This window comes from Carassius gibelio, chromosome B5 (genome assembly GCF_023724105.1).
Source record: "Carassius gibelio isolate Cgi1373 ecotype wild population from Czech Republic chromosome B5, carGib1.2-hapl.c, whole genome shotgun sequence".
NCBI classification, from domain to species: Eukaryota; Metazoa; Chordata; class Actinopteri; order Cypriniformes; family Cyprinidae; genus Carassius; species Carassius gibelio.
The window spans coordinates 29,928,469-29,943,537 of NC_068400.1; the positions used below are offsets into that span (position 1 = coordinate 29,928,469).

The 15,069-nt window shown below is 37.8% G+C and overlaps 2 protein-coding genes across 3 annotated transcripts in view; both read left to right on the forward strand.

The window, feature by feature from the left end:
* LOC127957149 (myotubularin-related protein 12) overlaps positions 1–10,380 on the forward strand; it is a 64,130-nt gene extending 53,750 nt beyond the window's left edge. Inside the window, exon 17 of the transcript XR_008153715.1 lies at positions 10,369–10,380. The gene's annotated coding sequence lies outside the window, so the exon portion shown is untranslated. The remainder of the gene's footprint in view (positions 1–10,368) is intronic.
* The window catches only part of LOC127957148 (PDZ domain-containing protein 2), a 66,879-nt gene that overhangs the window by 28,590 nt on the left and 23,220 nt on the right, over positions 1–15,069 (forward strand). For both annotated transcript variants that reach the window (XM_052555552.1, XM_052555553.1), the window contains 4 exons: positions 252–741; positions 6,982–7,127; positions 11,298–11,430; positions 11,732–11,902. In XM_052555552.1, the coding sequence (XP_052411512.1) occupies positions 252–741; positions 6,982–7,127; positions 11,298–11,430; positions 11,732–11,902 (940 nt within the window). The remainder of the gene's footprint in view (positions 1–251; positions 742–6,981; positions 7,128–11,297; positions 11,431–11,731; positions 11,903–15,069) is intronic.

Here is a 15,069-nt window from a genome sequence, read left to right on the forward strand (position 1 = left end):
TGGACAACATATTATTTAAAAAAATAATCTTTTGTGTTCCACAGAGAAAATAGGTCACCTGGGTGTGATCTGTAAATATGTATCTGACTGTAGGGCTGTGTATTCAGTGTGACTGTAAATCTTTGATTTGATGGACAGCTCTGTAATCCTCAGTATTGAAGGAGAAATGTGTTTATTTTGGTATCAATCTGGTTCATTTACGTGCATTGTGACCATTAGCAGTTGGATAATTGTTTTTTCTTATTTTTCAGTTACTTGGCGGACCAGTGCTGGAATGGAGGCTGCATCTACTTGATCATGTTGCGAAGAATTAAACGCAAGGCTCCTCTCCCTCCATGCAATGGCAGTGGGGGCAACTCTGTGGACGGCTCTAATGACCACCGGCGCAATGTCTCTTCCGAGCCTGCAGGCAGCCCCACACAGAATGGACAGAACGGCAAACGAACTCGCAAATTTGGTGTCATTTCCCGCTCCTCCTTCACTCGCGACAGCAAAGACAGTAAAGATAGCCAGGACTTTGAGCATGAGAACGGCTACAGCTCCATGGAGGCAGAGGTCACGTCCCCAGAGAGCAGCACCCCTCAGGACACACCTACCGATGATAGTCCAGTCATTGGCTCCTCAGTGCTGATGTCCAGTCACATGAAGGTGGGAAGCACAGCCACCCTACCCAGCCGCTCCCACTCTCGCCTGTCTGAAAGCTACAAAACTGAGTCAATAAGCAGTGAACCTTCCAGTCAGGTAAGAAATATAACAGCGCGAAAATATTAGATTAAGGTATATTATATAATGTAAAATAGCCTTAATTCTAATACAGTCCATATTATCATATATTATATATTATAAAGCCAAACTGTTTGAAATCTGATGTGTCTGGGGAATAGTTGCATAGATTGTGGCCTAAAGGTGTAAAAACGGTGAGCGATGGTCGAGCTACTTTGTGTGTTCCACTCATCGGCTCATGTCAGCGGCAGTTTGCGCGTCAGGGACGTCAGTACGAGTGAGGGCTTTGATCGGATGTTCGGTTTATCGAACAAGTCATTAGCCCAGAATTAAAGTGAAAGTGATGAAAACAAATACGTAAATGAAGGCGGTACAGACAGAAGGCTGTTTAAATGTTACGTGATCTTTCCAAATCATTCTAAAATGCGAATGTTTTCATAACAACATCAGCCGCGTAAAATTATTAAAGTTATCAACGTTATCAACCGATATTCAAAATGGTAAGCAAGTGCTGCTTTGTTTATGTTTCCTATATCTGCGTTTATTTCGTATATCTTTGTTTCGGTTTCCCCTTTTGATTGACGAATATATAGTATTAATAGCCACTGATATGGACAGCTCAGTCATCTCACGCAAGCGCAGAACATGTTAGTTTGCCATCAGCTGCAATGTGTTCGAGCGCAGCTTTTTGGTCCAACGCTGCCGATGCGAGGCGACAACATCGTCGGCTTTCGTCGCCACTAGTTCTTTGAAGTCGGCTTGGTGTTTCCAGGCCTTAAAATGTCTCTGCAAAAAAACTAAGCAAACAAACTTTGGAAGTCTTTGGAAACGCCCTTTAAGTGCACATATTTGAACATTTGCTCACTATGCTGTTAACTTTGCTTTGAGGTTGAATGAGTGGTTGGTTGATGCTCATCATCTAATTAGAAGTTTGGACCCCACAGTGTGGCTAACTGCATATGTTTCCCATTTGATTCTCCATTGGGACCGCTAGTGTTCCTTGGAGCATATAAGCCTTGTGACATTAAACTGAGTGGCTCACTCAAAATAACCATAAAGGTTCTTCTAGATGTATCCATGTGTCAGTGGTTAGAAGAACTGCTTGGAGGGGTCATCCCAAAAAGATGCATGGGTTTGATTTTGAACAATCACATGGGATTTCGAAGGCAGACAAGGTGCGGCTTCCATGAGTTCTGCAACAAGCTATTTTTGTAAAGCCACATGAGAGGATGACAGACTCAATCCATATGCTTAATTGTATAACTGTGTCCTTAACTAACATTTTAAATAAAATGTAAAGAAGTTTTCCCACACAGATATATTTTGATGTTATATTTTAATAGGGATGTATATTATAATGGTACTATATTGGAGTTTATTTACTTGATATATTATTATTATTATTATTATTATTATTATTATTATTATTATTATATTTAATTTTGCAATTTAATTTCTGCTATTAAAATTAGGTTACACAAATTAAAGTTGTTTTTAAATGTCAAGGAATTCTAAAAAAAAAAAAAGAATAGCATGTTTTCACTCATTTCATCGGATTATCTAAATGATTGAAAGCATGTAAGATATTGGCACTTTTACAAGCAAATTAAAAATCATTTTAAAATCAACATTATCTCATTGAGCCACTGAAATGACTCATATTAACTTGTCACCAGTGTTGTAGCTCACCAACCACAATATCAAAGAACAATTCATTGTGTATTTATCTTTAAAAAATTATTACTCATGCAAACACACTGATGACTAATCAGTTATGACTTCACAATCCAGATGACAGAAAATATAATCTATGTCTAACATTAATGATGTGCTGTATCTTTTAAGTACACTTATCCAATGTGATAAAATACATTTTCTGTACAGTCCTACAGAGTAATGTTAATTTCGTAAATTAAGACTATGAAGAAAAATGTTCGTTGATGAGCTTTTTTGCCATGACAAAGACAAGATGAAAAATAATCTCAATAAACGATAACTAAGACTATATCGATCATATAGCTTTACTATAGCTTTCTAAGACTATAGCTTTCATGAGTGCGGTTGCCAGATACCAAGGGTTATAATCCCCGAATCAGAGCTTCTCCGTTACATGAGCCCCTTTCATGCTGCACGTTGGACCCGGAAAATAGCCGGAACATTGCCAGGTCGCCTTCTGTGTGGATGCAAACATGTCCCAGCATTGATTCCAGGATTTATTCTGGGTTGGGGACCTACTAACAAATCCGGGTTCAGTCCTGGAACGAGTGCTGTGTGAACAAAAGCCAGAACTAATGCCATAAAGGGTGTGTCATAGTGATTACGCACGTTATCACGCAACTCTTTTACCAGGTGTTTTAATGGCAGATCTACATTCACAACAAAAAATATGTGCAAACTGTAATAAATCAGAGATCAGTTAGTTCTTCACTTTCCATGCTGAAGATGAGATCGTTTGCCAGCTTAAGTGAAATTAAACGTACCTAGTGTTTTCGACATTATTTCGTACATTATATGTCACATCCAAGGGAACAATTGCCAGGACACATTACCCATGTATATTACCCGGATACATTTTCTTCCCAGTGTTTTGCTTATTTTAAGCAATCTGGCAACCATGCGCACGTGTTCTTACCTGATTACGGAAGCACCGCCACAGATGATCTGAAAACAGCGACAAACAAGCTGGAGTTTAGCGATCTAAATGAAAGCATCAATCAGCCGGTCTGTATTCTGTTGTGAGACCTTGACTGTATTGTTTGCGATTGTGGTCGCTGAATAAATGCACTTACTCAATCGCTAAAAATAAAATTTTTCATTTGTTTTAGCTGTTTTCATAATGTAGAGAGAGAGTCTTTAATAAAAAGTCTTTAATAAATCAGTACACTATTTGTGTGTGTCCACATTTTATTTATTTGTGCTTACTGGAGAATGCAATACCTGAAATGCTAAGTTAATTTTTCAAATTACGACAATCATTATGATTATAATTTTGAGAAATTGTTTTTTCTTTTATCACCTTAACCATTATTCAGAATGACGATTTAATTGACTAAAACCTGACTTAAATGCTCATACATTTCATTGAATAAACAAAAACAGGTTTAATATTATAACTTAAATATACATTTGAGTAAGAATAAGACTAAATTAAAAATGGCTGCCAAAATTAATACTGCTGTACGGTTAATTAATGATAAACTTATTGCTAAAATTTCAAGTTTTCATTGACTAAAACTAGACTAAAATGTTGAGACTTTTAGATCACTAAAACTTGACTGAAACTAAATAGGTAATTTAGTAAATTATAAATAATAAAATAATAAAATAATAATTAAATAATTTTGACTAAATATGATCAAATCTAACAAGGACATTTTATCAGACAAAGACTAAGACTAAAATGAAAATAGCTGACAAAATTAACACTACTACAGAGATTACCAGGCAAGTAATTAGTAGGATTAATGTGTCTGTGCAAGCGTTGGGTAGGAACATGTCAGTGGGAGGATGTGCAAGCTTAATCTGACAGTGAGCAGGAAAAGCGTGAGAACCTGAGAAGAGAGGCAGCAGACCATCTCAGTCAGATATTTTGTTTCAGTGATTCACTCAGCCGACAGGCTTTCCTTGAGAACATGCCCCTCTTCTAGACAGATTTCAAATAAATAATGAACAAGTGGCAGCATGTTTGTAGTTTTGAGGTGTGTGCTAACTCAACTGTCATGTTGGGAAGGAGTGATAAAGGTAAAGTGTGTTTCTGCGCCACAAGAGGCACCAAGCAGTATTGCAAAAATAATGAGCTCTTCTAAGCAGGTTATTCAGAAACCTCAAGCACCCTCTGTCTAGGCTGAATAGTCAGATATATGCAACCACTCAATAGTTTGTGGTCAAAAAAAGAATTATCTTATGCTTACAAAGGCTGCATTTATTAGATGTGAGAATTCAGTAGTATAGTGAAATATTATTGCAATAAAAAAAAAAAAAAACAGTTTTCCTTTTTAATATATTTTAAAATTTATTTTTTTGTCTGTGATGGCTGGGCAGAGCAGCCCAGTATTTTTCACACAATTAACTTATCTGTATACCGCTGTTTTCACTGTCATAAAAACGGGCTGATGACTTCCTTGTTCTATAAAGTCCCTCCTTCAGAAATACTTGACGAGTTGTGATTGGGCCAGCGGTTCCTGTGTTGTGATTCGACAGCAGCTTGAACGTGATTGGGCTAGTTTTGGAGTAGTTTTGAGAAGCAAGTGGGCAAGATTTGTTTTAAAAACCTGGCAATCCTGATCTGAACGCACGTGCTGGAGATGTACTTATAATCACAGGAGCCTTTTTACTGACAAGATGCGCGTGAAAATCGCATTAAATTTTTTGCAAAGCGCTACCATCTAGTTAACAAAGCTAAACAGCGTTGCCCTTTGTGTAATAAGTTACAGAAACTGCTAAACGCGGTGCACCAACTGAAATAATAAAATACACTTACCTTTTGTGGTCCATAAACAGCGCCTTCTCCAGACAAAGAGGGAACTGCTCAATCTTTCAAGAATAATCTTTTTGTGAATCCGGCATTAAACTGATTGAGATTGAGGAAGCTGTCCTCAGCAAAATGTGCTGCACATAGTTTTACATGTGGATTATAATTTTCGGGAACCGAGTTAAACATAAATTGTAACCATTGATCTCTAAGTACAGCATCCTTGGGAAGCCCAAACAAAGGTGATTGGACTCAGAGATGAAAATAACAGCGTTTTGACGACATGGCGACAAACACAAATGCAACTCTTCCTCTTCTCAGTCGGAGCGCAACAAGGCCACGCCCCCTTTTTGTGTATTCATGTGGGTGGAGGTTAGTCAACAAACTGTTTTAGTGACTTCATAACTGCAGGAAGTAGAGGGATGTAGTCCAAACGGGTCATTTGATGTAGGCGAATTCTGTAAAATAAAATATCTCGCTTGGCATTGAACTTTGAGCATTAGAAGCATCACATTTAATCAAATTAATGCATCCTTACTGAATAAAAGTAATCATTAAAAAAAAATAAATCTGATATTTTATATAGTAGAATATTTAGCTAATATGTAAAAAGTAATTTTGGCAAGTTTTTTTTTATCTTCCACCATGTTAACATCTTGCCAGTGTTTAACCATTTTAACATTGAAAATCCCAATATTTCCTTTAACTGTGTATGTACAGACATAAAACAGAGCTTTGAATGACAAAATGGTAACTGATGACAGAATTAACAATATGAACATTAGTGTAAGATCAAATTAGTATGCTAAGGGAATAATTGTCAGAATATTGACAAAAAATATATTTTAAGGAAAAGTCATGGCACGTCTTTGAAATTGGTTTTGGAAATTCAAGGGCTTATGTAATAGTGTTACTTTTAGAAAAGCTTTGATGTCAGTCACAATAGCTATAAATGGTTCGGTGGCTGAAATGAATTCATGCATTTGAAGAACGCTGCTTTTCGAGTAAGACTGCTACAGTAGTCCTGAAATTTTACAGATGATGAAAACATGTTTGCATAATTAATTGCAATTTGTGTTTCTCAAATCTAGTCGCATATTTAACTGCAATTTTGTGTCTAGTCTTCTTATTTAATAATATACATATTATTTTGAAATCACTTTTTACATTGCCAATCAAGTTGATTATGTAAAGCCTGACTTTAAAAGAAAAATGAACACACATGAATGTCATGACGTTATGATATGTTATGGGCTTATTTTATATATTTAGTTCAGTCAAGAAGATGGCTGTTTTTCCTGCAACTGGAGTAACAAGAGAAACAAGATTACATCCATTTTACCTCATTATGGAGCTGTCAGTTATTTTGCTGTCAGTTATTCATTCAACATTCATTCACATTTATTATTAAAAGCTATTTATCCATCATAACAGACAAAAAAAATCACAAAAAGTTCACCTCATTGTTTCTTTTTTTCAGTTAATGCCAGAGCAGACAGAAATAAAAAACATAAATGTCACTTGATGAACCTGAATTCATATTTTTGACCGAAATAATAGTCTGAAATTGTATAAACAATAATGTTTTCTAATTTGCTGAAACTACAGAGATGATTAGTTATTCTTGAAAGAAATGCTGCATGAAATGGAAACCATTTTGAAGACTGTAATGTAAGTTAAAACCACAAAACAGCTGCTGCAGGACTTGCAGTTTATTTAGTGTTATATAGGGAAGAATGTTCCTGATTGTTCCACCATACGGATAAATACCCCCCTCTTCTTTGCAGCCCCGTGAGGGCAGCCGGATCTGGAAGATGCACATGGTGAAGGGTCAGGATGGACTGGGTATCCAGATCACGGGAGGGCGAGGGTCCAAGCGCTCTCCTCATGGTATCATTGTGGCCCACGTGGAGGAGGGAGGAGCCACACAGAGGTAAATGGCTTTCATTTGCCTTTTTTATTTACAGCTTTCAAAAGGTTTTGATTTGCTGCCTTGGCAACAGTAGGTGCTGTGGTGACACTGCTCAATCAGCATCTCATGCATATGAGAGCGCCAGGGAGTCTTGAGTGCCCTCCACGATACTCATTAATCTTCAAAGCCATTGTGACACCCTTACATGGGTGCACAGAATATATCAAGTCAGCCTTCCATATATACAGTAATGAGCGTGAGGTATCAGACGTTTATTAATTATTATATTAATATGGTATTGGTAATCATAGGTAATGTAGATAGGTAACGCATCTACCAATCTGCAGTTCCGTGGTATGTGAGCAAATAACAGTAATTTTACTAAGCTGGACAGACCTAGCATATGACTCTAACATTAAATATTCCTTAACTTGTACAAACACTGATTAATAATAAAATTAAAATAATTAATATTATAATAATTTAAAAAAATGTTTTTTTATTTTATATATTTTTTTCCGCTCACATGCGAATGGTAGCTGAGAGACACGCTGCAACTTAAGAAAACAAATGCAAATTAAGAAAACATCTTAATCACTTTGACAACAAATGTGCTGCAAATACTCAAAATACAGAAAAGCGCTGCAAAACAGAAACACACTGCAAATACTCACAGCACAACCAACTACAGAAACATGTTGCAAAACAGAAACGCACTGCAAACACAACACAACAGAACCAAGTACAAAAATGCACTGCAAAACAGAAACACACTGCAAATACAACACAACCAAACACAGAAATGCACTGCAAATACTCACAGCACAACCAAACACAGAAATGCACTTCAAATACTCACAACACAACAAAACACAGAAATGCACTGCAAATACTCACAACACAACCAAACACAGAAATGCACTTCAAATACTCACAACACAACCAAACACAGAAATGCACTGCAAATACTCACAACACAACCAAACACAGAAATGCACTGCAAATACTCACAACACATTCAAACACAGGAATGCACTGCAAATACTCACAACACAACCAAACACAGGAATGCACTGCAAATACTCACAACAAAACACAGGAATGCACTGCAAATACTCACAACACAACCAAACACAGGAATGCACTTCAAATACTCACAACACAACAAAACACAGGAATGCACTTCAAATACTCACAACACAACAAAACACAGGAATGCACTGCAAATACTCACAACACAACCAAACACAGAAACGCACTGCAAATACTCACAACACAACCAAACACAGGAACGCACTGCAAATACTCACAACACAACCAAAAACAGAAACGCACTGCAAATACTCACAACACAACCAAACACAGGAACGCACTTCAAATACTCACAACACAACCAAACACAGGAACGCACTTCAAATACTCACAACACAACCAAACACAGGAACGCACTTCAAATACTCAAAACACAACCAAACACAGAAATGCACTTCAAATACTCACAACACAACCAAACACAGGAATGCACTGCAAATACTCACAACACAACCAAACACAGGAATGCACTTCAAATACTCACAACACAACCAAACACAGAATTGCACTTCAAATACTCACAACACAACCAAACACAGGAATGCACTTCAAATACTCACAACACAACCAAACACAGGAATGCACTGCAAATACTCACAACACAACCAAACACAGAAATGCACTGCAAATGCTCACAACACAACCAAACACAGAAATGCACTGCAAATGCTCACAACACAACCAAACACAGGAATGCACTGCAAATACTCACAACACAACCAAACACAGAAATGCACTGCAAATACTCACAACACAACCAAACACAGAAATGCACTGCAAATACTCACAACCAAACACAGAAATGCACTGCAAATACTCACAACACATTCAAAGACAGGAATGCACTGCAAATACTCACAACACAACCAAACACAGAAATGCACTGCAAATACTCACAACACAACCAAACACAGAAATACTGCAAATAATCACAACCTTTCTGTATTTGCAGTGTGTTTCTGTGTTTGGTTGTGTTGTATTTGCAGTGCATTTCTGTTTTGCAGCATGATTCTGTATTTGGTTGTGCTGTGAGTATTTGCAGCGCATTCTGTTTTGCATGCTTTCTCACACCGGCTTGAAATGTATACGACGTCATCTAATACAGTAGCGCTGCAAGACCGAACATTGAATGATGTCATCAGAGCACCGGTACGTGATGCTTCAAGTCGAATACACCTATAAACTTCGCCCTCTGTTGGAATAAAAGCTGTAACTTCTCCACACCACCTCTTAGGAAAAGTAAAATTATTACATATAAATAGATTCTGAGATAAACCAGTCGATTTTTTAAAAGAGCCACGATAGTAAGGTGAATCGTAATATTTGTATTGGGTTGTATTGGGAGTCTTTGCAGCATGTTTCTGTGTTTGATTTGCAACACTTGTTGTTATGCTGATGTTTTTCATCTGCAGCGTGTTGAGATCTCTCAGCCACAGTACATGGGTATTGCCCCTCAAACTCCATATAAGCTGCAATATGTTGAGGAATTTGCTGACTTGCTTCCCTTTGTGATTCATTAAAACACACTTTGACAAAGTTTGGAGGAAACACAACAACCTGAGGGTAATGAGCCAAAAGCTGAAATGAAAACCTTGTTGCCTCAACAAATTTGAATTAATCCCTCCAGTTTATGTGCTAAGTTAAATAGACGTGTTCAGGGAAAATAGGCCCTTGTGGCTTTGCCTTGGGACCCAAAAAAATGAACTGATTTCAGATATACAAATTCATGAGACGTTGCACATCTGTTGGAAAACACATACTCAGCTCCCCCACATGGCCTACAGTCAGAGCAGGCTATTTTTGCTACTGTATGACCGGCACTAGGGTTATTGTTAGAATTTAGCAGCACAACATTTTCTCCCACACAGTTTTAATGGGGGGCCATTTCTGAGAAACCTGTAGACATGAATCATGTGTAGTGGTCAAACTGGATGCTTTCCAAATCTTTCTTTCTAGTGAGGTGCAAGTGGCGGCATGGTGGTCAGATCAGGGCCATCAATACAGCATGATGTGGGTAGTTGTGAAGTTTGCTGCTCTTATATAACAACTAACACTGAGATAACCTCAGATTCCTTCATCTGTGACTGAAGCCCTGAGGATTTTGACCAGTGAGAGGCTTTAAGATTTTGAATCTTTCTCTCTTCACTGCACACTGTTCATCGTAATGAAGCTTCAGTTCAGTGGTCAGGATCCAGACTGTCTTAGGAAATTTGGAGATAGAAGAATGCAACTGAGACAGACTTTGTCTTTGTGGAATATTATGACTGTAATTAAAATTGTTTTCTTGTTAAAATCATGATTAAACTGTTGTCCTTTTGCTCTAAGCTCAATGGCTGTTGCATCATTTGCACCTTCTAGATGGATAAATAGTTCAAATGAATGTGGATCACCCAGAGATTTATTTGAACCTCAACATCACATCACATATAAAAATAGTTTGAAATGTGTTCTTTGTTCTCTCAGTACAAATACGTTTTATTAATTTACTTTCTTAATAAACATTCCTGGTATAATTGTGAATTATTTATTGGTCCACATTATCAGGGACATCGCTAAAAACCACTGCTTCATGAAAAAGGCTTGTGAGTAGGCAGAACCATTGCAAAATTCTTCCAAAAAATTTGTGATAGTAGTAATATTTATGGTTTTATAAATTTTATTAATCATTATTACATATATTTCAGTATTTTAAAATATATTTTTTAAATGTTATACTTCAACTTACACCTGTTTCAACATTTCAGATTTTCTTTAAGTATATATAAATGTGTGTCTGTCTATAATATTATATATATATATATATATATATGTTTGTGTGTGTGTGTGTGTGTGTGTGTGCATATCTGCATATATTGATTAAATTATGTTTTAATCCGTTCCTGTCATAAAGGATTCATCACAGGTTGTTGCTGTCTCTGGCTGACATTACTTACACCAAACTGTCATATAGAAACCACTTGACATAATCCAATCAATTCTTGATTGACATTCATTAACATCCCATTACCATTTCACTTTAATAGCTGCAATGTGACTTCAGGAGTGTCTGCTGCTTGTTTTTATGCAAGGACCTGATTATGCTTTCTCTTTTTATTTCAGAGACGGCCGTCTGAAAGCAGGGGATGAGTTACTGATGATAAACGGTCACTCCCTGGTAGGACTCTCACACCAGGAGGCTGTAGCTGTCCTCCGGTCCACTGCTGGACTCGTGCAGCTGGTCGTGGCCAGCAGGGTGAGTTTGAGTTTGCTAGCAAATCAGCTTCATACTAAATCAATAATTGTCTGTCATTGTATTGGCAAGCATCTTCATGCTCAAATAATGAGCAGTTCTTGCTGTGGTCCTTGTATAAAGTGTGTCAGCCGTTCAAGCACATAAAGATGTCATAAGCAGATGCTTGTAGCAGCTAAAAAATTGAACAGTGAAGCACTGATGGGTTTGCCGCTAGGCTTTCTGAGATCAAGTTAAAAATACTCGCAGGCTGCTCAACGGCACACAACATGCTTTCTCCAGCTGCTCTTCCTTCCTTCCCCAGGATGAATCTGAAGTGGACTTCCACAAGTACCCGTCCACCAGCTTGCCCGACCTAGTGAGCACGTGCTCTGGTCCGGACGCCTCTCCCTCCCCTGGGGAGGAGAAGGAGAACATGGAGCCGGATTTGGAGGACGTGAGGGCCAGCAGCCTTTCACTGCCCACCCAGGACTTGGTACGTACGTTTGCTATCACCTATCTGCCTGATTATCTGCCGCTTTCATCTGGTGCTGCCTCAGCTGCCCTCAGATTGAGCTAGAACACGCTGTTTTGGTAGCGTTTATGATTAAAAGTTTGCTTCGGGGAGAAATGTCCAATGCTTTTATAATCATAATCTGTTTTTTTGTGCGAGTATGTGTTGTCTTCCCTTAAACATTGAAAGGAGCCTCGATGAGGTGTTTGATAAAAAGCAAATGCACTTCCATGGTTTGTCTGATAAGAATAAACAAGACTTTCCTGCTATTTTTTAGCAAAATCTAAATACCTGCAGCGTGTTGTGATCTTAAGATACAGCGTTTCCTTTTAAGGAAAGCACAGTTGCTTTATCTGTTTGCCTCGTTTGATCTGTGTGCCAGGGCCCCATTTATGTTCTTCAGGTTTTTATCTGTTGTTTTGCCAGAAAAATATTAGTGCCACTGTTTACCAAGCAGCCATTGGCTCAGCGTTTGTTCGTTTCATCACAGATAACAAATTATTAATTTGCTCTGCGCAAGCAGGCGTACATCAAATCACTAATGCCACACAGCGTTAATTCTTAATCACACAAAGTGAGACATTGCACTGGTTTGGTGATCAGTAATGACAACATAGCTAATGTCAGTAGAACACTGACAGGACCACACAACTCAACATATTAGGATTAAACTCTTGCTTGGCTGTTTCAGAGAACAGTGCCCATGATGCTTTGCTTGAGATGTTCTGCGGTGTGGAGTAAAGTGGGTCATTCCACCCCCCAACTGTGTCTATACTGCGCACACATTATTGCTTTCAGGACTAAAAAAATGGAAAAGAGCTACCGTCCCGCCTTCTATCTAATTACATTAGCATTCCATGGCTCCTGCTGGTCGTAGATGTGAATTTGGGGCAGTTAAGACTGGGTTTGTCTCACTGAAATTTTGAAAGATGTTATTTTGTCATCCTCTAGTCCTTATCAATTATTTACTCATAGTGATACCGTTCCAGCTTAAAAATAGCAAACAAGGTACTCCATGGTATACGGTTCCGTGTGTGTGTGTGCGTGTATATCACTGAATGATTGGATGGGTTGGAAAGACAAAAAAGGTACAAAAGCTGTCAACTGAGCAGAACATTTGTACCTCATTTACCCATTATGGGTGCATATCAGTACAGGTACATATTAATATCTAAAAGGTACATATTAGTTGGTACATATTGTACAAGCCCCAATGACAGCTTTTATACCTTTTTTCCTGAGAGTGTAGATAGATAAATACTGTAGGTGTGTAGATGCATGGATAGAACTCTAGATATATACATAGATCTCTTTATTCTTTATATATAATTTAAAAAGTTGTTTCTGAGAATCTTTGCATTGTTAGACAAAGACGATCTTAACCTAGTTAAACATCAGTTGGATTCACTTCGCCACTGCATAGATGAAGACGTGTAAGTAAAGGCTTCTGAGACATGATGAGGTTTGAGGAGCCCGTGGAGCTTCCTCTCATCCTGTGTTCTTTCGTCTCCCTCCAGGCTTTAGTCTCTAATGAATGACAGAGAGAGTGATGGGGGCTGGAAGAGGATTGAACAATATAGTTTGCTCTCATTCTTGTTTCCCGTGATTTACTGTCCTGGTCACATGCTGTTTTTGTTTTTAGTATTACTTTCTCCGCAGATGTTTTTTTTTTTTTTATCATAGGTCATGCGATATTGAAATGACAAACTGTGGCTTTCTATTGGGTTTTCGCTTTATAGCCATCACATTGAAAAAACGTAGAAAAAAAATTTGATTTTTTTTTTTTTTTTTTTGCAGTCTTGGGTAGTGATGGGAAAATCTGATTCTGAAAATTGCATCATCTACACGGAAACCAATTTTTTTCTTGCCTATAATTACGGCATATTGCTTTTTTTAGGTGTTTAGGCAAATTAACTTTCCCCCCTTTTTTCATTAACAGTCAGTAAACAACTATGACAAATTGCTTTGAATGCTCACCTTTTGCAGGTTTGTGCTGGAGCTCAGCAACATTGACACTAGTGATGCGTGGGTCATCTCATAACCCGGGTTGGGGCGGGTAAAGAAATTGTCACTTTATTTGTGGGGTGGATCATTAAAAACAAAACAAAAAAAATCCATATATGTTGGAGTGTTGGGCGATATGGTCATTTTTCAAAACAGATCAGATCGACGATTCACAATATTACTCTTTTTTTTCTTGTCATAGCATAACTATTTGGTGTTTTAAATAGCATAGGTGTGCGAGAGAGAGCCTATGGAATCACCAGTAATCGAAAAAATATACTTCCAAACATACTGATAAACTAACTTTAAATATAAAAATACTGTATTTAAAAGAGCTAGTTCATATATACTGTCAAACTGTCAAATCGCGCGTCCTGTGACAAATTTGCAGCATCTGCGCACGGATGTTATCAGTCTAAATGTTCCTCAAAGTCAGTCAAAGGTGAATACAATAGTACGTAGATTTAATTTAAAGTCCAACGGTTTAACACTAATATTCGACATAAACGAACATGTTAAATATAAAGTATTCAAAACAGGTAATAATTGGAGTAAAGTTGAATGGAACTGATGCATCAGTCATACAGCGCTCCTGACCGCGCGTCTCATCACGATTGCATGAAATATTGCACAAATATAGGCCATTCAGATTACTTGTTAAAGTGCAATTAAATACCTTATATCTGCAGACGATGTACGTCTGTTTGTGGATGGAGAATCTTTCACCTACAGGCTCTAATCCTCATTTGCGTGCACGCTTGTGTGTGTGAAATGCAGTGCTGAAGTGAAATAGCTGGGCAGTTGCCGAATTATAATAGGTCGCCTCATAGTCCTGCAGGTCGGGTTGGGGCGGGTAAAGAAAATTTACTTTATTTGCGGGGCGGGCTGGGGCAAGCCAAATCATTTCATAAAAGCGGGACCCGCAGGTTGGGAGAAAACCAATTCACACCTATATAGCTTTCATTCATAGCTCTTGAATGTGCTATGCAAGAATCACGGTCCATCAGCAAATAATTTTCCCCCTGTACTATGGTCTGCTTTAAAATATTTCACCAGTTAGAAATGTTTTTGGGAGCGCAGTCTCTATAAAAAGATTTTTAAAATTCTTTCTCCAGAAATTATGAATGACTCTAAAAATCATGAAA